General features: G+C 36.2%; 1 protein-coding gene across 1 annotated transcript in view; it reads left to right on the top strand.

Moving 5' to 3' along the window:
* The window catches only part of GPR158 (G protein-coupled receptor 158), a 385,607-nt gene that overhangs the window by 263,210 nt on the left and 95,101 nt on the right, over window positions 1–27,296 (top strand). The window contains exon 6 of the mRNA XM_004425290.3: window positions 1,926–1,994. Within this exon, the coding sequence (XP_004425347.2) occupies window positions 1,926–1,994 (69 nt within the window). The remainder of the gene's footprint in view (window positions 1–1,925; window positions 1,995–27,296) is intronic.

Raw genomic sequence — 27,296 nt, 5'->3', positions numbered from 1 at the left:
GCGTGGATCACTACCACTGTTATTGTATGGTAGTAATGACTATAACACAGCTAAGAACCTACTGGCCCTAAAAAAGGACTGCTGTGTTCCCTACCCCCAGGCTCTTGGCTCTGCTCGGGTAATTTTGGATCCCAAGCATTGAAAAAATTTTAGATATTACCTATATATATACACCTCTGTGGTTTTCACATTCATCATCCTGGCGCTGTTTTCTACCTTGAAGAATACATACCTACTTATCAAGTGCTGGGCACGACGCTAGCCATTTTTTACGCTTCATATTTTATTAAACCCGTCAGATTTAATAGGGTAAAGATTAGGATCCCCATTTTATGGGTGAGACCATTGAAGTTCAAGGTCACCTAAATCAAAGTGGTTGTTTCATAATTCAAGCTGAGATGAAGTGAACTCTAAAGTCTGTCCTTTCCATGAAGCCTTGCAGCTTCTCTTCATATCCCCTTTTATCAAACAATCTTGCATAGGTTGTTTTACAGGTAGTCTTATGTAATATTTTGGACTCTCACTCTAACTTGGTGTCATTTAGGGGGAAAGTTTAAAAAATAAACTATAGAGTATTCACAATCATTCATAATAATTGCATATGCTATGCAAATATAATTTGCCATCTTGAAAATTTTACCAGCCAAAACCCACTTAAAAGCTTGCTGATAGAAGTCTTCTTTTCACTAAAAGCGTCTATCTGCTAGCTAAAGGAATGACCCATAGCAAGAAGCCACTCAAGTAATCAAGTCTGTTCACTGACTAAACTTGTTTCTCCATTCCCAAATTCTTAGATTAATGAAAGCCTTGAGTTCTTTTGAGGGATTACATAAAGTATTCCTATGTGTCTAACAATGTCCTACCAGGCTTGTGGAAGAGGAATTAGAATGTTCTTTCTCTGGCTGTCCAGTTATCTGATATTTCTTTTTATGTAATGGAATCTTGTGGTTTGGCTTTTTAGCTTTTTGTTGTTGAAAATAATTGCTGCTACTTCAAATTATTTTCCTGTTATGATATCATATTTGCATCAAGTGTAATTTCTGTATACATTTTAGACTGCGTTTAGTGAAAACTCAGGGACTCTAGAATGACTTGTTTTTGTGTTTGTATTCTTGATCCAGATATAACCCTATATTGATATTTGAACTCAGCGAAGCAAAATTTATTAGAAGATAAGATTGATTGTTAGGTCTTCTATTTCTTGCCACAACTCTAAGTATTTTGCTTTGGAAAGATAATGCTGTTTTGAGTCTAATAAAATATCTTAAGACTATTAAATATTTATTCTTAGCAAACTTTAAATATTCAGGAAATTTTATTTGAAAATCAACTTATTCTTTTGAATTTTGAGTTAAGAATAATTTAAGCATGTTCACAAGGCGAGATGCTGCCATTATTTAATGTGATTTATATTATTCATGTAGTGGAGCTCTGTTAGTGAGTTTGGGGGACTATATTTTGACATGGTGGGAGATATATCACTGAGATGCCAAGACCTTGTGCATATGTTTGTTTTATCCACCAAAATCATCCTGCAGGTATTTGTGAAGTGTTTTAGGGATAGCATTCAGTATGCACTTGTGGATGTTTCACAAATGTGGGCAAGATCTTCTGTGTCTCTGAATTTCTTGGATTGAAAGGATCTTCTAGATAATGTTCTCATCTGCTCAGACTGTTCAGTGATTCAAATTTTAAAGAATAAAATTCCGTGAAACCACTGGCAGCATCATTAAGTCTACCATCACCTTTATAGTTAGTCTTTTTGCATATTTCAGTTAAGTCCACCTGTCTGAAATACTAGCCAATTTTCATTTATTTTCCCCCAAAGAATGCTGTTCCACTGGTTGAGGCATTGATGCAATAGCATAAATTCACCCATTCCTAGAAATGTAAGTTAACAATGACATTTTTATTTTATTTTTTAGAGCATCAGGGCATCAGGCCTTATCCTGTTGGAAACTATCCTTTTTGGGTCTCTGCTTCTATACTTTCCGGTAAGTAATATAATTGTATTTTAAAAGTGGCCATTGTTTTATTTTGCTTAGGCAGTAATTTATATTTGTGTTTATATATATAAAACTGCTTATATATATTATATATATAAAATATGTTACTTGTTTATATATCTATATCTGTATACAAGTTTATATATGTATATCTATTGCATATAGATATACATATATAAACAAGGCTTTACAGATATTTAAACTGTGGCTCTTACCTAATGGGGACCTTAGACAAGTTAGTTAGCATTTCTAAACTTTGTAAAATGGAGCTAATTATCCTTTTCTTCCCAAGTTTGTGAGGAGGGTTAAACGCTTAAGTGAGCTAGCATACAGAAGTCATGCTTGGTATATACATATAAATATTTGTTTCCTTCATCTTCCTCCTCCACCTGAATCAGAACTGTGACACACACCAACTAGTTAATGCTAAAAAATTTCAAATGGTTACATAGATAAATAACTAGAATAAAATAAATGTGTATGTGGTGCTAGTGGCATAGATAATCATAGAGGACTCTTCCTATCACACCAGTAACATATCTGCAACCAGAAGGTAAGTACTGAGTTTACTAATTCAATTCAACCAACATGTATTCAGCAGTTACTGTATCATGATGCTAATTTTTGGGAATACTCTATGACGGAGATAAACTTGATTTCCTCTCTCAAGAAGCTTAGAATTTAGAGGAGGAGATGAGTAAATACAGGCAATTATGATACAATGTGACAAAAGCTAAGAGAGTGGTAAGGGCAGGATGCTGTGGAGGCACTTAGAGGAGACACCTAAGCAAGTCTAGGGAATAAAAAATCACTTGACTGAATGTAAAAGGTGAATAGATGTTACAGAAGGAAAAAGTAGGGCTGCCAGGATACCGTATTCTTACCTCAGTAGGTTTTCTCTTTCAGCCTTCCTTGTTGATTCTTAATCTTCTTTCCCATCTCTTAATACTTGAGTGCCTAGGACTCAGTTCTTGTAGCTCTTTTTAATCTACACTTTCCCTTGGTGATCTCATCTAGCCTCAAAGCTTTAAATACTATTTATGTGCCAGTGACTCCAAAATTTATATCTCCAGCCTAGACATTTCCCCTGAGCTCCAAACTCATATTCATCTGTTTACTTGACAACTCCACTTGAAAGTCCAGCAGAATTCCATACCATGTTCTTAGCTATCATTTTCTTAGCTGAGATAATGATCTTCCTTGCCTCCAAAGTCAGTCTCCCCATCTCTGTTGATGGCAACTCTATCCTTCTAGTTACTGGGGCCAAAAACCTGAGAGTCATCCTTGGCCCCTCTCTTTCTCTCACGTCCATCAGAAAACACTTCAAAGTACAGCAAGAATGGAACCACTCCCTGCCACATGCTGCCTCCCTGGTCTAAACCATGATCAATCTCTTCTAGATTATTGCCATAGTCTCTTCCTGGCCTCTCTTCCTCCGTGCTTACCTCCTACAATCTGTCTATTTTCAAAATATCAGCCAGTTTCGAGACCAAAGTTATACCATGGCACTCCTCTTCTCAAAAACTCCTAAAGGTTCCCCATTTCACTTATAGTAAAAGCCAAAATTCTGAGAATGGTCTACAAGGCCCAACATGATTTGGATCCTGCCCCCTCCATTACCTCATTTTCTAGTCATTTTCCCTCACTCACTGTGTACAAGTGTTCTTAATTTATTCAGGTTTTCTACTTTCTGAATTACTTTTTATATTTCTCAAGACAGAAATTTATTTAGGTATAATCAGTTTATATTTTTCCATAATATCATCCATATTACTTAAGTTTTCTAATTTACTAGCATAGAGTTATGTATAGTAATTAATAAGAGAAGCAATATACAAATGCAAAGACTGTTTATCATGCCTGGTACTCTTCCTGTATAAATGGCGTGTTGTACATGATAACGTTTAATCTTCCCCATAGAACTACCAGGCAGGTATTTAACCAAAGTTATAGAGTCACTCAATGAGGAAATGAAAGACCAGAAATGACTTTAATGATCTGAATAATAATTTTAATCATCTGAAATCTGTTCCTGATGCCATCATCTTTTTCCTGGAGCTCCGCTATTTTAAAATACATTTTCTATCCAGTAGCCAGAGGGATATTTTAAAATATCAAATCGATATCAAATCGAATCTGTCACCATTTCAATAGCTTCCCCAATGTTCTTAGAATAAAGATCAAAACTTTTGACGTGGTTTATGATGTTGTATAGAGTGTGGTCTTTGCCCACCTCGCCAGCCTCATCCAGTACCACTTTTCTCCTCACGTTCTGCACCTGGGTACGCTGACCTACTTTCAGTTCTTAAATGAAACACAACCTCTCTTATGGTAGGGTATAATAATGGCTCCCCAGAGATGGCCACAGTCCTCATCCCTGGAACCTCTGAATATATTACCTTACATGGAAAAAGAGACTTTGCAGATGTGATTAAATTAAGGACTTTCAGATGAAGATTATTCTGGGTTATCTAGATGGGCTAGATAAAGGGAAGCAGAAGAGAGAGAACCAAAGAGATGGCGTCATGAAAAGGGTTGGACTGGCTATTGCTGGCTTCGAAGATGGATGAAAGAGACAACAAGCCAAGGAATGCAGGCAGCATCTAGAAGCTGGAAAAGGCAAAGAAACAGATTCTTTCCTAGGGCTTCTAGAAGGAAGACTTTGATTTTAGCTCCATAAGATCCATGTTGGATTTCTGACTTCCGGAACTCTAACATAATAAATCTGTGTTGTTTTAAGACATGAAATTTGTGGTAATATGTTAAGGCAGCAATATGAAACTAATATGCCTCTTTTGTGTGTGTGTGGGGGGAAATATATGCTTTTTTATTTACTTCACCAAATTTGAGATGAGAAATTTTCTTTTTTTTGTTTTTATTGCAGTAACATTGGTTTATAACATTATATAAATTTCAAGAGTACATCATAACATTTCGATTTCTGTATAGATTACATTTTGTTTACCACCCAAAGACAAATTACAATCTATCACCACACACGTGTGCCTAATCATCCCTTCACCCTCCTCCCTCCCCCCTTCCCCTCTGGACCACCAATCCAATCTCTGTCTCTATGTGATTGTTTGCTGTTGTTTTTATCTTCTGCTTATGAGTGAGACCGTATGGTATTTGACCTTCTCCCTCTGACTTATTTCACTTTGCACAATACCCTCAGTGTCCATCCATGTTGTCACAAGTGGCTGGATTTCATCGTTTCTTATGACTGAGTAGTAATCCGTTGTGTATATATACCACATCTTCTTTATCCATTAGTCCCTTGATGGGCACCTAGGTTGCTTCCAAGTCTTGGCTATCGTGAATAATGCTACAGTGAACATAGGGGTGCATGTATCTTTACACATTCATGTTTTCATATTCTTTGGATAAATACCCAGCAGTAGAATAACTGGATCGTATGGTAGTTCTATTCTTAATTTTTTGAGGACTCTCCATACTGTTTTCCATAGTGACTGTATCAGTTTGCACTCCCACCAGCAGTGTATGAGAGTTCCCTTCTCTCCACATCCTCTCCAACACATGTTGTTTCCTGTTGTGTTAATCATAGCCATTCTGATGGGAGTGAGGTGATATCTCATTGTAGTTTTGATTTGCATTTCCCTGATAGTTAATAATGTTGAATATCTTTTCATGTGTCTGTTGGCCATCTGTTCTTCTTTGGAGAAATGTCTGTTCAGGTCTTTTGCCAATTTTTTAATTGGGTTGTTAGTTTTTTTGTTGTTGAGATGTATGAGTTCTTTATATATTTTGGATATTAACCCCTCATCAGACATATGGTTTGCAAATATCTTCTCCCAATTCTTAGGTTGTCTTTTCATTTTGTTGATGGTTTCCTTTGCTGTGCAGAAGGTTTTTAGTTTGATGTAGTCCCATTTTTTTATTTTTTCTATTGTTTCCCTTGCTTGGTCAGACACGGTACTTGAAAATATGTTGCTAAGACCAATGTCAAAGAGCGTACTGCCTATGTTTTCTTCTAGAAGTTTCATGTCTTACATTCAAGTCTTCAATCCATTTTGAGTTGATTTTTGTGTATGGTGTAAGATAATGTTCTACTTTCATTTTTTTGCATGTGGCTATCCAGTTTTCCCAACACCATTTGTTGAAGAGACTTTCCTTTCTCCATTGTATACTCTTAGCTCCCTTGTCGAAAATTAGCTGTCCGTAGATGTGTGGGTTTATTTCTGGACTTTAAATTCTGTTCCATTGATCTGTGTGTCTGTTTTTCTGCCAGCACCATGCTGTTTTGGTCTCTATAGTTTTGTAGTATACTTTGAAATCAGCAAGTGTGATACCTCCAGCTTTGTTCTTTTTTCTCAGGATTCCTTTTGCTATCCGGGGTCTTTTGTTGTTCCATATAAATTTTAGGACTCTATGTTCTATTTTTGTGAAAAATGTTGTTGGAACTTTGATAGGGATTGTGTTGAATCTATAGATTGCTTTAAGAAGTATGGACATTTTAACTATGTTAGTTCTTCCAGTCCAAGAGCATGGACTATGTTTCCATTTGTTTGTGTCTTCTTCAATTTATTTCAACGATGTTTTATAGTTTTCAGTGTACAGATCTTTCACCTCTTTGGTTAAGTTTATTCCTAGGTATTTTATTCTTTTTGTTGCAATTAATATGCCTCTTGTCGTAGGTATATTATGTTGTAGGCATATATTTTCACGTGCTTTTCCTTCAGTTTTGAAGAGTCTTCCTCTCTTCATTCTCCTCACATCCCTCTCACCAATTATTTTGCTTAATTAACACCAAGTCATCCTTTAGACTTCTACTTAAGTGTCACTTTTTCAAAAACGCTTTCCTTGACTCCCAATCTGAGTCAAATTCCTTAAAACAACTTCTCATGGAATCCCACTCTCTTTCTTGACAACACCTATCTCAGTTTGTAATTATACATTCAAAAGTACAATTATTTGTTTAATATCATTCTCCTGCACACTCTGCACTCTAGTTCTGTGAGAACAAGGGCCTGTTTCCATTTTGCCTACTATTGCACTGGTAACATTTAGCCCAGTGCCTGTCTCCATAGTTGAAGCACAGTAAATATGCAGTGAATGAATGGTTGAGGCTATACTTGGGTGAACTTAGAACTATACCCTAAACTAGTGGCTATTGTCCTGTTGAAGTAGCCTCCAATCTGCTTGATTGGAAGACTAAGAATGACGGTCCTTATTTATATTACTTTATTTAGTGCCTACAGTTAGGCAATAAGACACTTCTTAATGTTATCTTAGGGTGTTAGAGAAAGTTTGGTTTATTTTTACTTATAAGAGTTGTACTTATTCAAGTCAAGTAGTCATATTAATAAGCATGGGCCTAAAATCTGTAGAAGAATTTTAAAGCCTCTCAAATGGAAGAAGTACTCTAGAAAAGAAAAACGTTTGAAAGAATAGTAAATGTTAGGCTGCTAAAGCAGTTATTAAAGACTTTTTAATTGACTGGGATCCGATTTTGAAAGATATCTGATGGACCTGTACCCATGATGATATCAGACACAGAGAAAAAGAGGGGAGAGAAATGGAATTTAAAAAGAATAAAAAGACAGCACTTCTGCTTGATAATTCTAATATGCTTGGGAAGAAAAAATCGGAAAAGAAGACTTACCAAACAAATTCTGTCCAAGATAAACATTAGGATGCCTCATGATGTTGACTTCATGCTTAACGAGTTGTCTATTTCATCTTTCATAACATAAATTCTTTCAGTAACTGCTTGAGATATTAATGTGTACCTCTGAAGTTTATACTGTGTACCTCGGTTTTAATTAAGTTTGTGTTCATGCTCTGAAGACAGTAAGGGAAAAATTATTCAATGAGGATTTGGATGTCACGTAAGATATACAGGGAGAGAAAGAAGATTAAAACATACTCTTGATTGAGTCTGGCCAGGAAAGTAATTTTATTTTAGGTGAGGGAGTAGGAGACGATGTCTCAGAAAATAATAGTCAAGTCTTTGGCCACATAGGGGTGTGTCTGTGTGCATGGATGTATGTGCATAAAGCATTCTTGACAAGAAGAGTAACTTGATATTAGACTAGGACTCATTGGCTTCCTTGGGTTTTGCAGAAATGAAATTTATAACTTTTGGCTAGAGTTTTTGCTTCAAAGAAGATCTCTGTATTAAGTGATAAAGGCAATTAAGTAAACCTAGCATAGCCAAAGTTCTAATCATTCAGTGATGTAAATGTGGTCTATACTTTTCTTTTTTTGTTGTTGTTAACAGTTTTATTTATTTATTTATTTATTTATTTATTTATTTATTTATTTATTTTATTTATTTATTTATTTATTTATTTATCTTTGTGAGGAAGATCAGCCCTGAGCTAACGTCCATGCTAATCCTCCTCTTTTTGCTGAGGAAGACCAGCTCTGAGCTAACATCTATTGCCAATCCTCCTGCTTTTTTCCCCCCCAAAGCCCCAGTAGATAGTTGTATGTCATAGTTGCACATCCTTCTAGTTGCTGTATGTGGGACGTGGCCTCAGCATGGCCAGAGAAGCGGTGCATCAGTGCACATCCTGGATCTGAACCCAGGCCGCCAGTAGCGGAGCGCGAGCACTTAACCGCTAAGCCACGGGGCCGGCCTATACTTTTCTTATATGTTAAATATCTTACCTACTTTCTTTGTTCCTGGTGTGTCCTATACCAGAAGTGCTCATGAAAGTTTTCCTGTGGTTCATTACAGTTTTTTAAAAAGCGTACTCGAAGAAAGCAGAATTGTTTTTAGGTCTGGGTAACTCCATGGAAGGAGGCTTTGGGGATATTCACTGTTCTACTGAGTTGTTATGCAATGAGCCTTTTCTTCTTTTTATGCTGCATATTGTTGTTCAGATTTGCAAGAATTAAGGTTATTTTTGCCTTTTCCAAGCAATCTTAGACTACAGACGATTTCATAACAATGCTTATATTGGAAAGTCCAAATTAGAGATTATCATCATTGTGCAGATGAGGACAAACCAAAATCTCACTAAATTTAGCATTGTTATAATTGGATAGCAGAGAGCTGAAGCGTTTAAAACATTTTCTTACAGAGTCTCAAAAGAGACTCATGATTCGAAGTCCATACATTTGTGAACAAATTATTAGCCTTTGTAATCACCTAAAAACTTTCATACAATTTATGAAAGAAAGAAAAAATAACTTTAAAAAATCAACTAAAGTGTATTTTTTTTGTTAAATTACATAGAAATGACATTTTACAGATTATAATATGGATTGTAATTACTATTAATTAGTAACGTATGGATTCTAGAAGTTTGTTTTTGATTTGACTGAACCACTGAGTTCAGCTAATAAGGTGAATTTTTTTCCCCTAATCTTGGTTATCTATTTGGTTGGCTGGTGTGCCTTTCTGTAAAGGACACCAGTACCTGTGTAAATCTAGTACTTATTTTCAGGTTGTCCCCCTACCCCAGATCCTGTGAAAAAGAACTGCAAGATAGAGCTGGAAGGGACATAAGACACAACTTAGTCTTTATTCAACCTCTGTTTTGCAAATGAAAGAAGAAAGGCTGAGAGAAGTTGCAACTCATCTAACTTTTCTTGGCTAGATAACGAGGAAGCCAAGAATAACATCCAGTCTCTTGACTCCTGGTCTTGCACTCTTTTTTTTTAGGACTTGGGGAGATACAGGGAGACCTCACACCACAGTCAGGGGACACCGAGGTGACCACTAGGACTTGAGGAGATGCAGGGAGACCCCACACCCCAGTCAGGTAGTGTTAGGTCTCCATTGGAGTGGTTTCCTCTTACAGGTGCAACCTGGGAGAAGGCAGAGAAGCATGACAGTGCTTCTAATAGAGGGTATGAATGTGAGATTCAAATGGCATTAAACTGGGTAATCAGGGAGGGCCATGTACTCCCTCTTGGTCAGTCACCCTTCCTCATTAGGTCTCCAAGGAAATAAAAGGCACAGAGGATAAAACAGGGCACCAATTTAAAATAGCTTGAGGTTTGGCTGTAAGACCCAAAATAAAACCTCTATGAGCTCAGATGGACCATGTTGTTGAACCATATGAAATTTCTGATATTCACCGTTTTACCTACAAAAATGGCAATTTTACATTTCAACCTAATAAATAACTCTATGAAACCATATCAGGTTGGTTTCAGTGGCACAGACCCGAAGTTAAGAGACTGCTTTTCCCATGATCAACCCAAAGCCTAAAACTAAAACTCGGATTATTTTTACTCCAGTGTAGAGCACACACATCATCCAGAAGCAGACAGAAAACAGAAGGATGTTGCTCCCGTGCATAAAGCTTAAAGGGAGGGAGATAAAGGGGAGAGAGTTCCCAATTTTACTAGTAGGCCAGTGTTTCTCAAACCTCGGTTATATGGGGATCTTTGTAAGGAGATTTCTCCTCAACTCTCAGATTCCATCCTGGAGACACAGTTTTTTAAGCTGATCTAGACTACATCTTACTTGGTGTCATTTAGATCCATTTGGATTGATAAGAGAACAAAAGAGAAAAAGGAATTGGAAGGAAAGTTAAATACTAAAGAGCGTAGCAGTACTATCGAGAACACAATAGTGTGGGGATAGTTGTTTCATGCCAAGGTAGCTCAAAGAATATGGGAGTAGAAGACTCTTAATTCCCAGACTGCTAGAGGATTTCAGGAATATTGGCTAAAATATTGAGATCAAAAGACATCAGAGAACTAGACCACCTCCTTCAAGGGAGTTTGAAGAATGTGATGCCAAAACACTTTGTTCTTTTCTATAGGGTGGGTTAGAGGAACAGAAGCAATGGTTGTAACTGTCCTGGAATTCCGTGTGATTCCGTTTATCCAGTACAGTTCCTGTATTCCTCTTCCCTGTCAACCCCCCAGAGAGAAGTCTGATCGTCAGTGGGAGTGGCTGTCTACAGGCAAAGGCATGAAGCCTATTCAGTATGCATGTTCTAGGATATTTGGTTAAGAGTCTTGGGTCAGTGATGTGTCAGGAATTAACTAATAATCTTCCTTTAGCTGAAAGAGTTTTAATAAACTGAAAGGGCCTTAAAGAGTTGAGAATTGGACCCCTGGCTTTAGTTTGTCAGTAAAAAGCTAGTGTGATCGTCTTTGCTAAAATAAACACCATTTAGACTATATGCCTCTTAAAAAATACTTTGTTCCTTTTGTGAAAGATAATTACTCATTATTTGTAAACTAGAACAAAATTGAAAGACACAAAGAAAAAGATAAAAGATCAACCAAAGTTATCATCCAAAAATCATCCAAAAATAATCATTGTTCACCTTTGATCATTTGAGACATCTGTATATGCACATACATAAGATGAAATAGAAAATGGGTGAGTGGCGGAAATTGAGATACAGGTAAGATTACTCTGAGAGTTTTTAAATGAAAAATGTTAATTGTGGGGCCAGCCCAGTGACGTAGTGGTTAGGTTCATGTGCTCTACTTCAGCGGCCTGGGGTTCTGGGTTTGGATCCCGGGTGTGGACCTGCTCATCAAGCCGTGCTGTGGCGACATCCCACATACAAAATACTGGAAGATTGGCACAGACGTTAGCTCAGGGACAATCTTCCTCACCAAAAAAAAAAATTGTAATCTTTATTAAAATAATAAAGTGAAGCTGAAAACTTGTGAAAAAAAATTGAAAGTGAAGCTAAAGATATTACTGATTTTTAGATAAATGAATCTTTGCAACAAGCATTATTTGTTCTAAAAAATCTTTCAAAATCTAAAATCTAAAATCTAAAATCTAAAAAATCTTTCAAAAATTAAAGAAGATTATAAAATGTTTCAAAAATTGGGTTAATTCTTTTTTACTTAGCCATATGTTTCAACTTTAGACAGTATCACTTGACTTTAGCTGTTAACAGCAAGAAATTGAACTCAAATACAGATCCTTTGCCCCCTCCTCCCACTTTTTGATTTTTGTTGGTTAATAATTTTTGAATTGTTAATGTTTGTAACATGTATATAACATTCAATTTTGAAACTATAATCCACACAGTTGTTCAGTCTTAGGTCTATATTTAAATAGATTTAATGTTCTCCACTAATCTTTGTAACCTGGCTTCTTCATTCCTCAGTTCTTTATTTTGATTTGTCCCTTGGTTTTCATTAACAGTTTTTTTAATAAAAGAATAATGAGTTCTTGAGTTCTTATATGCTTGAGAATCTCTAGCCATTGTCCTTATCTAGGAAGAATAACTTCCCTGGATATAAAAATTTCGAGACACACTTTGTATTGCTTAGAACTATGTGTCCATTGTCTGAATATTTCCAGCTCTTGAAATAGACTGATTTCTCCCTCTCGTGGATGACTTGATATTTCTACCTAGATGCCAATAAGTCATTCTTTAGTCTTGCAATTAAATAATTAAGCTAAGAATTACCTTGGAATTTATCATTCTGTATCATTTTTTTTTCTTGCATCATGGTGTTTCTTTTCAATATATGGATGTAAGACCTCTTTTATTCCTGGAATGTTTTTGAATCGTATCTTTAAATTTTTGTCTCCTCCTCAGGAGCATGAATTATGTATACACTGAATTTTCTTTTCTTTCTGCATCTGTAATGTTTCTAGTCATTTGTATATCTTTGTCCTTTTCCATTTTGTTTTGTGTGTTTCCCTTAAGTCTTTATTCCATGATCTTTACACTATTCTCAGTTATGTTTATTCTGCTTGAGTTGATTCTAATATTCCTTTAACCTCTCTAATGTTTTCATTTCATTTCTTTTTCATTTTCTCCCCCTCCCCTAGCTTTCTTGGAGCAAATTTATCTCTTTCTCTGTTTTTCTTATCTCTTCTTTGATCTCTAGTGTCTTTTTCTTTCAGCTTCTTTATCAGAGGGAGCATGTTTTCTGTAATTTCTTTGAGACTGTGAGAATTATTTGAACTTTTATCAGTTTTCTTGGGTAATGTCACTTTTGTTGTCCATTCTTCATCTGCCTTTCCACCCCCTCCCCTGCCCCCAGTATTTAAACAAAGAGTCCATCCTGGTTTCTTTCTGATTTTTATTCATTTTTTATTGTGATAATTCTTTTTTATTGTGGTAAAATATACGTAAACTTACCACTTTGATGATTTTTAAATGTACAATTCAGTGGCATTAAGTACCTTCACAGTGTTGTGCAACCATCACCACTGTTCATTTCCAGAACTTTTTCATCATTCCAGACTAAAACTCTGTGTCCATTGAATAATAACTTCCCATTCCTCCTTCACCCCCAGCCCGTGGTAACCTCTGTTCTACTTTTGTCTCTATGAATTGGCCTATTCCAGGTGCTTCATATGAGTGGAATCATACAGTATCTGTCCTTTTGTGCCTGGCTTATTTCACTTAGCATGTTTTCAGGGTTCATCCAGGTTATGGCATGTGTCAGAATTTCACCCTTTTTATGGCTGAATAGTATACCATTGTATGTATTGATCACATTTTGTTTACCATTCATCTGTTGATGGACAATTGGGTTGTTTCCACCTTTGGGCTATTGTAAATCAAGTGGCTATGAAGATTGGTATACAAGTACCTGTTTGCGTCCCTGCTTTCAGTTTTTTGCGTATGTACCTAGAAGTGAAATTGCTGGATCATATGGTAATTTTATGTTTAACTTTTGAGGAACTGCTCACTGTTTTCTGAAGAGACTGCACCAGTTTACATTTCTACCAGCAATGCATAAAAGTTCCAGTTTCTCCACATTCTTACCAACACTTGTTATTTTCTGTTTAAAAAAAATTTAATAGCCAACCTAATGGATATGAAGTGATATCTCATTATAGTCTTGATTCACTACTTTTCATTTTTGAATGAAGCATTTTTTTCAGGCAGCTGTTTTATGAAGAATCATGTGGACAGCAGCAGGAGAAATAAATTGAGGCAGGCTATCTCTTCATTTTAAGACCACATGGAACCCCAAATTTAGGCTATATTATAATCTGGGGCTTTGCCTTCCTCTTTCTCCACACTTTAGTTCTAGTCGTCTTCTTCGCTAGTGTGTGACTTAGGTATATCAACAAAGATGGCATATCTTCAAATCTCCCTCCAACCCGGCATGACACTGTTTCTGCAGGAAAATTTCCTAGTTTTCTTTTGGCCCTCTCATGCCCTAAAATTCATTCTCCAATGAACAGATCGCCATTTCAGGACTGGAAAAATGCCTCTTGATTGAACTATGAAATGGGAATATTACAGCTCTCATTGTCTTCCTTCATTTTGATGCAACTATAACTCATTTCTTGGGTCTTCTCTCTTCTCCCTTAGTGATTCTCATAGCTTAATATACTCTCTGCGTGCCAGCAACAAATAAATTTATATCTCCAGCCCAAATCTCTTTCCAGAATTCCAGACTTGTGTGTGCATCTACCCATTCACCGTCTCTACTTGGATGTCTGATAGACATCACAAACTTAATACATCTAAAACTTAACGCCTATTCCCACACCACCACCAGATCTCCTCTATAAGCAGAACGCTCCATTCCAGTACGTAGCAACTCCGTCCTTCCAGTTGCTCAAGACGAAAAGCTTGGCTTCATCCTTGACTTACCTCTGTCTTTTACTTCTCATATCCAGTTCATTAGGAAATCCTGTTGGTTCTGCCTTAAAAACATATCCAGACCCAACCATTTCATACCACTTCCACTGTTATCACCCTGCTCTGAGTCACCACCATTGAACATTAGACTGTTGCAATAACTTTCTAATTATTCTCCCTGTTTTCCACTTTTGGCCTCCTGTAGTCTTTTTTCAACACAGCAGCCAGAAATCTCTTTTTAAACCTAAGTCAACTTTAGCATTACTATAATATTACTCCTGCTGAAAACCCTGCAATGACTCCCCATTTCATTCAGAATAGAACCTAAAGACCTAAAAGGCCTACATCATCTGTTCACCTGTCTCTTCTCCTTACTCACTCTTTTCCAGTAACGCTGGGTTCTTTGTTGTTCTCAAACAGGCCGGGCACACTCTTGTCTTAAAGACCTTACACTGGCTGTTCACTTTGTCTGGAACTCACTTCTTCCCATTATCCATTTGACAACTTCCTCATTTCTTTCATGTCTTTGCTGAAATATCACCTTCTCGGTGAAGCTCACCCTGTTTACCCTACTTTAAATTGCATACCACCCCACTCCTCACAGTACTTCTGATCTCTCTCACCCTGGTAATTCTTTTTGCATAGAATTTATCACTTTATATGTACTATATGACTTTTATTATCTTTATTTCTTACACATATTTATTTTTTATTTTCTGTCTCCCTCCACTAGAATTTAAGTCTACTCCTGTATTTCAGCACCTGGAACAGTGCCTGGCACGTAGTGGGTGCTCAACAAATATTTTCTGAATGAATGAACATTTTTTCAGACATCCTTCATAGATTAATTTAGGGAATATGGCTCTTCCCTTGTATTACTAATGATGAATTTTCATACTTTTTAAAAATTCTTTTTTATGTTTTTAGTTATATTTTTAAATTGTAAACCTCTCAAGAGCAGGACCATGCCTGTTGCATCTATTTCCATCACAGCACATTAAAAATTTGTTGAATTTCAGTGTAATCCTAACTAAAACAATTACGCTCATGCGCATACACATATATAAATGTATAGCTGTATATCTCTGTCTTTATCTTTGTGTCTCTCTCTTTCTAGATCTCTGTCTTTATCTCTAATTTCCCTGTGGGGAGGTAGAAAGGAATCTTGTCCACTCATAAAGAGACTTTAATTCTAGCTTACAAAGTCTCTCGTGACCTGCCCCTCTTTGACCCTGTACTCCACTGCTCTCTGCCTCTCTCACTCTGCCGCAGCAACACTGGCCTCTCGCTCTTCCTTGAGCAGGCCTGGCATGCACCCACCCTACAGCCTTGGCATTGGCTGTTTCCTCTTCCTAGAGTACTCTCAACCCACGTATCTCCATGGCTAACTCCTCATCTTTTTTAAATCTTTCAGTGAAAGGAAGTTAAGGAGCTCATTATTTCGGAATTAACGGGGAGAGGTCGATTCAAAAATTGTGACATTAATGTGAGTATAAACCACTACAATTGCAGAGAATTTCTAATGGGACCAAATGGAGACAGATTCAGCGATGATGTGAAGGCAGAAATGTCACAATTTGGCAGTAGACTAAGAACACTCTAAGTTATCCCAATAATGCCTTCATAGGAATGAATGAGGAGATGCTGGCTCTAGTAATGATAGAGAATTTGACACTCAGATGGTTTCAGACGAAATATAAGAAATTGTGCATCTGCAGCAGTGGCACAGCTAGAAAGTTTTAGCTCTGTAGTAGAAAATTATGAAATGGGTAAAATATCAGTTCATTTCTAATTCCCTCACTATAGTTTGTGAGTTATTGTCTTTGCTCATGGGAAAAACATGGCAGAAACTTTTTTAGTGGTTACTATTTTTCCCCTGATTACAAAAACACATCATAAATTTTCCTGTGCAGGCCCAAAAAACGTAGGTAATTAACTATTTCTGAAGTTTGGTAAGTTATTTTCAGTTAATAAAAAGGCTAACAAATTTATACTTTAGGTGTTAGGTATTTTATATGATGTGATTTTAGAGAACTTTCATAGTCTCTGGGAAACATTCTCAGAATTGTCTGACATTTATATTATTAGCAAACTACCAGTACTGTGGTGCCCAAGTTTTTCTCTATGGTCTTATACATGGATAAAAAGATATGAAGACACTTCAAGATGTTTGAAAGATAATTAAGAAAATAACTACAAACAAAAAAACAGTCGTTAGAGTTGGAATTAATAATGTGTCCTGAAAAAATAGTTTCATCCTTAAAATTATTGGATAAAAAAATATTGTAGAAGACAGCAACACTATTTAAAATTATAGCAAGCATTCTTTTAAAAATGACAAGATCGCGTTTTGACAAGGTAAATTATACCATAAATGTCAGGGGCTACACAATGTCGCTCTGGAGGCACAAGTCAATAAAGTAGATATATTACTTAAAATAGCAAAAGAGGAAAAATATAAAGGCAGAATGCTTACATGAAATCATATTAATAAAAACCCAACCTCAAAATATCCAGAGCCTCATATGATTGAAGGAAGCGTTTGTACCTGTAGCCTAAATCAGAAAGGTTGATGTGAACTTTTAGGAAAAAGAACAGACTGCTTTCCTAGAATATATCAGAGAAGTGTGTCGATTTATATGTTTAGTTATACATTTAGTTATACATTTATCTAAAAGCTGTGATTATTATACATCACTCACTTTGTGTCATAATTTCCATAATATGAGGAAAATTAGACATTGTATTTTCTGAAAATATAATCACTATTGATGGACCTTTAGAAATACTTAATATAAATTATCTAAAGCAAATGTTATTTGTGATTAGATGTGTATAATCTCCATGATTTGTCTATCCTTGAGTATTTCAAATTGAAATTTATTTTGTGTGTCATCTCTAGGCTTCAGAGATGATATAAATGTGATTAATTCAAACATGATGTTCAGATGACATCCCAATTCAAACCCTACTTTCAGTTCAGCTTTGACTTTCTTTATTCTTTATACTTTCATTTCTGTAAGCAGTATCTACTTTTCCTCATGCTTACGGAAAAGCCTGACAAAATTCAGCATTCCAGTCAGGCAACCCCAATCCAACAAGAGCTACCACAAATCTTTGAGACACTCTAATATCCAAAGCCTGATTTTAAATGTAATCAGCCTACAAGACAAAAAACTTCCGTTCTACAGTGGCTATACTATGAATTTGTCCTTCAGATAAGTTTGCTGTCCTGCATAGGGATTAATTTATTTTTCCATAATCATTTAAAATTTAGCAAAGTTCACATTAAAAGGCCATTTTCCTCCTTGATTGTAAATACTGGGCCCTCGTTCCCTCCGTGCCGACGATCTGATGGCCTTAAGGAGTGGCTATCCCAGTCAGGAACGTGCCTGTGTATTCCAGGTTTACACAGCCCCACCTGACCCGCTTTATTCGTATGGAGTAAGTTACTGCCTGGCTTTCAGTATAGTGTTTGATTTTGCTGCTCCTAAAATTGAAAGTTTTGACAAGGAAAAGGAAAAGCATCCTTCTTCTGACACCCACTTAAAAACTCCAATTCAAAAGAATGAAACTGTATTTAAATTAAGGAAGCCTCCCGTATGCTCCATGAGTTCCCAATGTGAAATAAATAAACTAAACTAAAAATAAAAATTTAAGGATGTAGTGCATAATTGTGAATATTTAAGAACTCAAAAGGTAGGTAACAAACAATAAGGTGGTATTAGGATTAGATAGGTGTCAGGATCAGGATTAGCTGCAAGTACCAAGGAACATAAGAGTAGAAGCTTTAAAAAGCTAAACTTTCTGTCTCCCATAAAAAGAAGTATGGAAGTCCCAAGCTAAATTGTGTTTCACAGTTACAGGGATCCTGGGCGATCCATTCCCTCCATCCCTCCATTACATCTTTATCCGGGAGGCAGGCAGGAGAAAGGGTGAAGGGGTGGGAGGGAATATATACTTCTCTTCCTTTTAACCTCATTAGTCAGAATTTCATTACGTGGTCACTGTTAGCTCCAGAGGAGGCTGGGAAATAGTCTTTATCTAGGTAGCAACGTGCCCAACTGAAAAACTGGGAGAAGGGATTTATACGTATTGTCAACAGATCTCATCTCTGCCATACATGTGGTTTTTATTTTCTTCTAGTTGCTAATTTGTTTTTTCTGCATTTCTTCAGTGCATATATATTATCTTTATAAAAAGAAAATAAATAAGTCAAAAGAAGTTCCATCTCTGACTATGCCTAGCCATGACTTTTGAGGAGAGAACTAAAGTTGCTGAGGCACTGATTATGCAACTCGCAATACCTTCATTTGTGGGAAACTGCCTATCATTGTTAATTGTAATCTTTATATAGCTCTTCCTTTTCGTTTCTTTCACTTGCTGGGAAAGAAAGTAATTATGTAACAGATGTGACTCAGACAGGAAAGAAAGTCCTTATGTAATCTGTGGGGCTATTAGATAACTACTAAAGAGGAACTCACCTGAGGTGGATTTTTCTCATATGAGTTTTTCTGGTGACAGCTCAATTCCTTTTAGGGTGCATTAATTTCAGTGGCTCAAAAACCTTTGGAAGTTATTTTAAGCTATAGTGTAGGCACTAAGTATAGTGTGCGAAAGCTGGAAAAAAGAAAAACCATGGTTTTACTCTAAGATTCATTCCCTTTGCTATGAGTTGCTTTTTTGAAAAAAAGAAAGATAATGTTGCTACAAATTGCTAATTTCAATGTATAACAAAATGCTTAGAATTTCTTTGAAGTCAGAGGAGAAAAGGAGACTGAAACTTTCATTGTGCTTGATACCCTAGTTATAAGGGAAAATAATGAAACAAAATTTTTCTTTCAAGTGATTTTTCTAAAGTAAAACAAGATAAATACCTACTGAAATTTCTGCTTATCTAGAAATTAGAAATGTCTCAAATGGGAAGAGTTGCTAAAGAAGTTTGTTTAAGGAAGCTTCACATTTAAAACTGTGGAAATTTTATCTGGAGCGGGGCTAGGACTGACTTTGGGCAGGTGGTAGTTATCATCATAAATATTTAGCCTTTGTCTCTATTTATATTTCTATTCCACACTTTTGAATTTTCTTAATCACTAAGTAGATGGTAGTGATGAGGTTTCATACTGTGTAGAGTGATGATAGGAATTTTAAAAGTATTAAGAAGACATATTCTGAGAAACCATTTACAAATTGAATTTGTTTTCAAAGAGTACAAATGTTTCACGCCAGAATGCCTCTCTGAATAATTATCCATCTCAGGTCACCCCTACTCCCCACCCTACCCTTTTCACCTGTTCCACTTCTCATTATCTTTAAGGTCTCAACTTAAACTTCAGGTTCCTGGGGGAGACTTCCTTAAACTGCTGCCCCCCGTTCGATCACCTTCTCTTTCTTCACCTGTCCCCACCTCACACCTACACTCGAGCTTGGTGTATATGCAAGGCAACATCCATATAACATATAACACACAGCCCAAAAGTACTACTTCTAAATACATACTTTAGAAAAAGACTCACACTTGTTTATAAGTAGACGTGTTTAAGGATGTTCATAGTGAAAATTTGTGGGGGAGGTCCTAAATATCCACCAATTAAGAAAAGAAAATAGATACATATTAATTTTAAAAACTTTGGAAACCAACAAAAAACATGAAGAATTGAACTTGGTGAAATTCAGGGTGGATTTTCAATATAAGTATATATGATATATGCACCATGTGTATGTACCAAAAATTATCATGGCTCAATTACTTTAGTTGTTTTCCTGTAAACCCTTTACAGAAGCTTTATTGTTCACCAAATACTTGTTTCTTTGCATTTCCCAGTCTGCTTTGCAGTAAGTTTGAGAGCCATATGAGCAGATCTGACAATGAAAAGTCCACAGTGGTTTGTAAAAGGGTTAAGAGCCAGTGTGTCTCCTCCATCTTTCTCTGTCTCTGCTCTGTCAGTTTGGGAGGACATGTTTTCTATGTGGGGTGGCTGCAAGATGGAGGAGGACTGCCTGAGACCCACTGGACTTTGTAAGAGTGAGATAGGATAGCCTTGAAGTTACTGGGACTTCAGAGTTTATTTGTTCCTGCAGCTTAGCCTTGTTAAACATCGATTAATAACTATCTCTGAGTAAATACATATTTCTCAAAAATGTTGAGCTAAATTACCGTTTATCACTCACTATAACCTCCCTGGGTTCTTCCTGTATTCCCAAAAGTACTCAAATTTATTCTCTAATTTTTAATGTAATTTTTAATATTTTTTATTATAATGTTTATTTTTAGAAAAGTTAGGAACTGAAGATAAGTATAAATATAATAAACATTACCCATAATTCTACTACAAGGATAACTTGTTGACAATTTCATTATTATCTTAGCTTCCTAAATATATATTTGTTCTTCATATCACTGAGACATTCTATCTAAAAACTGTTTAGCTTGCCATTATGTGGATGGACCAAAAATGCATTTAACACATCCCCAATTGTTGGACATTTATGTGGTTTTCTTTAATTGTCATTACAATTAGTACTATGAAGAACATCCTGGAATCAAAACCACTATTCAAACAGAAAAGGGGATGGTGAATTTCTTCTATAAAACACTATCCTTTGCTTACAGACTTTCCTCCACCATCTCTAGCTTCTTCAGTGGCACTGTTTTTTTTAATTCTGTCACATGGTGTTTAGGACATATGACTGTTAAAATGCACTGCTTGTCTACTGTGAGTGTGTTGTAAGTAGCGAGTTATTCTTCCTAGACCACTCCTTTTTCATCCTTTAGTCTTAGATTAAGCACTACCTTGACAAGAAAAAGATTTTCATCTTTGAACATAAGCTCTTTCCTTATGCTCTAACACAGAACGTTACAGGTTTGACTATGCTTTAATCTGCATATGGCCAAGGCTCTTTGAACATTCAGTGCAAAGGCTGTCCACACACAAGAAGAGACTAGAGCAATAAACCAAGACATTTCACATGAAAGACTGAAAATGAAAACATTCATCATAATGAGCTTATTTTACTGGCCTTCTAACAAATGATAGACAATTTAACCTATGCAATATGAAAAATGAACTTTTTCTATTTTGATACTAATGATATTTATTATCTAATACAGTAAAATTTTTGTGTTTAAAAGACATTTTAGGAAAACATTTTGTTTTTCTAACTTTCCTTTTCTGTTTTTTTAATATTTGAAAATGATTTATCAGATTTGAGTAAAAATTGGCGTTTACAAGGTGTGAAATCACAATGCCTACAAAAACTTTCATGTGCAGAATTTCAGCTTAAGAGAAAACCATATTGCCTGGTGGATTTTTGAAAATTTATTGACATAGAGCCCTTTCACAAAAAGAGAGGTTTGGAGTGTGTTTATTGTTGAATCGTAGATGCCTTTGTTCAAGCAGCCTTGGAGAGCTGGACTTTGAGAGGTCCCCTAGTGTGGGGCCCACTTAGACACAATGGCAATGACAGCCCTGTGCTCTGCCTTTGTCCTCTCTGGCCTGACTTCAGCATTACTCACTCAGTCCCTCTCGCTTTTCTATAACCCAGCGCCATTCTATTCTAGCCAAGTTTATCTCTGCACCACCCAGATAAGCCCCATGCTGCTCTTTGTAAATGTCACTCTTAGAAAAAGATAGTCTTAGGATGTTTTCTGAAAGAATTATTTTTTAAAGCGTTCACTGACTGAATTCACTCTGAAGGATGGTTTGAGTAGGGGGCTTTTTTGTCTTAACCTTTCAGGGGAGCATCTGGAGACAGAGCAGGTAGCCCATTATTGACTCAGGAAACTCACTAGACTTGTTAGGTAGATAAACACTGAGTGAAAGAATAGGTCTGAGTAGATGCTCCTGCAGTGTCTGATTCAGGCAGCCAGGTTTCTTAGTGACCTCGTCTATCACAGATTTTCAGTGTCTGTATTGGGAAATTGTTCAAACAATGTTAACCATTTAGACTACTGAATTAAACGCCTGTAATATAATTTATAATTTGATTCAAAGTCTGTGAAAATGTGTATTTTGCCACGGTTTGGTCAGATTTAGATTGTTTAGTCAGATTGATAATATAGATGACATTTGAGGGCTTTCTTCTTTATTTACAAAAAAGTATATGAAGTAATTTTGTAGTAGTTTGTTTATTGTGCTAAAGGTTTTCCTTAGAAGTTCATAAATGGCTTTCTATGATGTTTAAATCAATTCTAAATGACTGCTTTTAAGATTTAAATAATTTTAAAAATGTAACACAGAAACAATGTCATTTAACTTCTAGAATGTTTTAGAGTTAAATTCATTCATAATAAAGTCACAGAAGTGTTGCACACTGGAGAGGAAGGCTGACTTCTGCATTGGGGTCCTCAATTGGCCCCGATCCTAATTTGAGGGAAAGGGGAGGGAAAGGGAATCCAAGAATAAAATCTACCAGGATACTCTTGGGTAGGGGGAGGAATCTTTGGTCTGTGTAATGGTGTTGCTGAATAATACTTGTGTTGTACAGCATAAATCAATATATAAAGATAACTCGCTGATCTCTATTACGAATCAATTTTGATTCAAATAGTTGTTCACTAATATCTCAATGGATTTTTATGTTTTTGTATTTTTTCTACTCATAAATTCTTATCATCCTTCATTTATAAATTTATTAAATATAAAGCTATATGAAAAAAAAATAAAGATCACCCATATCCCATCACTGAGATAACAATTGTAGCATAATCATGCATTTTGGTCTGTACTACTTTTGTCTAAGTGGAAAAATTGAAATCATCCTATAGATAGGATATTGTACATACTGTATTTTAATCTTTTTTTTCATTTACCTATATCATTAGGCATTCACCAACATTATAATTTAGAATAGTTGCATAGTAGTTCATCATATGGATATATTATAGCACCAAAATTTATTTAGCTGTTCCTGGCCTTTTAGTTTCTCTCTCTTTCTTTTTCTTTTCTTCTTCTTTTTTTCCCTTAATGTGTGAGGCTGTTTCAAACCACTCCACAGTGAAGTACTTTGTACGTGACTACTTATCTGAATCGCTAATTGTTTCTGTAAAGTACATCGCTCTATGAGTGGGTTAAAGAATATGAACTCTTTTATGTTTAAAAATGTCGCTATTTTTAAACTAATTTGCTATTTTAAAATGTTTTATTTATTTATTTATTTTAAGAATAAGTTTTATTTATTTTTTATTTATTCTTAATAGCCCAAAACTGGAAACAACCTAAACGTTCACCAACATGAGCATATTGCCATTCAAAAGAGTATGTACTGTATGATTTCATTTATATGGAAATCCTAAGAAAGACAAATCTAATTTATAGCGTTGGAAAGCAGTGGTTGCCTGGAGCCAGAGGTGTATGATGAGAATTGATTCATTGTAGAAAATTTAGGAAGTATACATAAGCAAAAAGAAGGAAATATCTCACCATTTAAAGATTTGTATAACACACTTTTTTTTAGCTACATAGGTACATGAGGAACAAATTTAGTTTAGTGAGCTTTATTTATTGACTTAGCAGGCAAGATTTCATGAGTAACTCTACCACTTTTGCTATTCTTCAGATTATTTTAAGCTATCATTCTTTTCTGATGTCTTTAATTTTTTTTTTAAATATTGTATGCTGCTATGTCATTCAACTATAAGGAGAAATTACCAAATGATAATGAGTTTTATGTTAAGTCTGTTTCCTATTAAGTGTTTCTGCAGCTTTGATCTCCATTTATTACAGAAAACAGTGGAAATTCCCTAAAATTATTAGCAACCTGGATTATAAAATTGCTATTATGCATTTAAATTGAACAATAACCACTTTTCTTTTCTCCTAGCTGAGGAATTTTCCATGCTTCATTAGCTGCCATTATTTACCTTAGAGCAGGGCTTCTCAACCTTGACACTATTGACCTGTTGCTGTGGAGGGCTGTCCTGTGTATTGTGGGATGTTTAGCAGCATCCCTGGCCTCAACCCACTAGATGCCAATAAAACCCCAGCCACAGTTGTGACAACCAAAAATGTCTCCAGATATTGCCAATTGTCCTCTGGGGGGCAAAATTACTCCTGGTTGAGAACCACTGACTCAAAGATAATCCAACACTTTATTGTATTATCAATATTCCCTATGTTACACGTCTCTCTCTCAATCACTTGAGTATTTTTTTTTAAAGATTTTATTTATTTATTTATTTTCCCCCCAAAGCCCCAGTAGATAGTTGTATGTCATAGCTGCACATCCTTCTAGTTGCTGTATATGGGAGGCGGCCTCAGCACGGCCGGGGAAGCCGTGCACCGGTGCACACCCGGGATCCGAACCTGGCCCGCCAGCAGCAGAGCGCGCGCACTTAACCGCTAAGCCACAGGGCCGGCCCTCACTTGAGTATTCTTATGGTTATTAGGCTCTGGCCTTTTTGTCCTGCTGTGATTTCGGATAAGTGAGGTAGACTTTAAAAAGCCTCAGCTGTCATATATCCATATACACCGCAATTACTTCTGCACATTGACTAAACTAAGGCACCCTTTGGAATGCCACTGTCTTGGACCATGAGAAATGGAGAGAGAATTTGCAGATATGACCATGGTTTCCTTACAGTTGTACAGCAGGCATTTAACTATATGTGACTCTCTGCAAGATCTTATTCAAAACAAATTAAGCAGACTGCATTTTACTTCTATATATAGGCAGGTGTTTAACAAGGTTAAATGTAAAGGACTCTGGGGAATTTTCAAGTTAGTGGAAATCATTGGTGCTTTTCCAATTAGCTGAGAAAAAATGCTTGAAAGAATTAGGAGAGATTTGAGAGGAAGCAAAGAACTTTAACAGCTGAAAAGCTATCCTCATTATCATCTTGGGTTAGATAAGAATAATCTTCCAAGAGATGCTGGTGAGTATACCTTAGAAACGATTATTAACTCATGTTCAACAGATACTGTGCCTTTTGGGGGAGAAACAATAAGAAGAGAGCAGAGTGGTCCTCATGCAGCTTACAATGTTGAGGGAAATTGTACCTAAACATTTTTACAGTTAGGTAACATTACTATCAGTGAGAAACAGTTATTTCATCAATTGGTGGTATTTCAGTTGCCAAATAAGTAATACAGACAGCAATAGCAGTTTCGGAGAGCGAGAGAATTCTGCAGACTGGAGAGGTCAAAAATGTGTGGTTGGAGGGGCTGGCCCGGTGGCGCAAGCGGTTAAGTGCGCGCGCTCCGCTGCGGCGGCCCGGGGTTCTCTGGTTTGGATCCCGGCTGCGCACCGACACACTGCTTGGCAAGCCATGCTGTGGCGGCGTCCCATATAAAGTGGAGGAAGATGGGCACGGATGTTAGCCCAGGGCCGTCTTCCTCAGCAAAAAAAAAAAAAAGAGGAGGATTGGCGGATGTTAGCGTAGGGCTGATCTCCTCACAAAAAAAAAAAAAAATGTGGGGTTGGAAAAGCTAGGATCTGTGCTAGAGTACAGAGAGACAAAGGAGGTAAAGAAGAATCCCAGTTAAGGAAGATGGAGTGTGTGAAGAGGCTGGGACAAGAGAACGCAATGCGTGTTTGGTGTGTAGAACTGAGAATTAAAGCCAGAAGGAGAGGATGAAGCAAGATCCTTGAGGTCCTTTGAATATCAGGCTAAGGAATTTTGATTAGATAATGGAAGCTAATGTTTCCCAAACTGGGTTCTGTGAAACAATAATCCCAGGAGATGCCCTTTGAGTAAAGTGTCCTATGGTAGAATAAACTTGGGAAGTGTTTGTGCTAAGTGTATATGCCTCCTGGTGACTTACAATGCATATTGGTATTTAAAGGCTGTGATTAACTTTGTTTAAGCCAGCCTTCACGAGTGCATTTGATCACAAGGTAGGTATAGGCGAAGGTTATGAGGAATAAGAATATAAAGTACCTATTAACAGTCAGTAGAACAACTTAGAGAGAATTTTCAATTTGATAAAAGGGAAGATTTAGCCATGTTTTTGAAACAGAAGGTGATATTATCAGAGAGATTTTAGTCAATATTAGCTTATAGACAGATTAGCAAAAATATACATAAAATATTCAAAAGATAGGACTCTTAAGGGGAGAGCTTCTGTTCCAGGATTTTTTACATTGTTTTTTCATTCTTTCATTCCTCCACAAATATCTATTTAGCAAATACTGTATGCTGTATGCTAAGCAAGGTGAATAAAACGGTGAAGAGGGGAGAAATGGTCCCTGCCGTCATGGAGTTTAGAATCTAAAGGAAGGAAACAAATGTAGATTTAAGTTTTTATGAGTACTGTTAAAAAAAGAAAGAAATAAAAGAAAAAGCGTATGTTTCTACTTTTTTGTTGAACAATAGTGCTGAAAGAGACCTTTTCATTTCCTCTTAAATATGTCATCAAGAAATATCTATTTTAATATTAGCAGTATCACTAAACCTAGTTAAAATAATTTAACATTGCTGGTTTTAATGTTTAAGTGTAGCTTTATTTAATCTGAGACCAGTTTAGCATTTTAGAAATTACATTTTAAAATATCAGTTGAGAGAAAGGAAAGGAAGTATAAAGAGGAGAGAGAGAGTAATTTTTATTTATTTTGTTTGACGTATTATATATGCAGAAAAGTGCACATATAAATGTGCAGCTTGACTAGCTTTCACAAACTGAACACACCTGTGTAAGCAAAACAAAACAGAATGCTATCAGCCCCCCAAATACCCCTCCATTCCCTTCCAATTACAACCTTCCCTGCCCACCCGAGTAACCGCTATCCCAACTTCTCTCAGCATAGATTCAGTTTGCCTGTGTGTGTGTTTGTGTGCGTTGGG

This window comes from Ceratotherium simum, chromosome 32 (assembly GCF_057802395.1).
Source record: "Ceratotherium simum simum isolate JZ-2026a chromosome 32, ASM5780239v1, whole genome shotgun sequence".
In the NCBI taxonomy this organism is placed as follows: Eukaryota; Metazoa; Chordata; class Mammalia; order Perissodactyla; family Rhinocerotidae; genus Ceratotherium; species Ceratotherium simum.
This window is presented reverse-complemented; position numbering and strand designations above follow the sequence as displayed.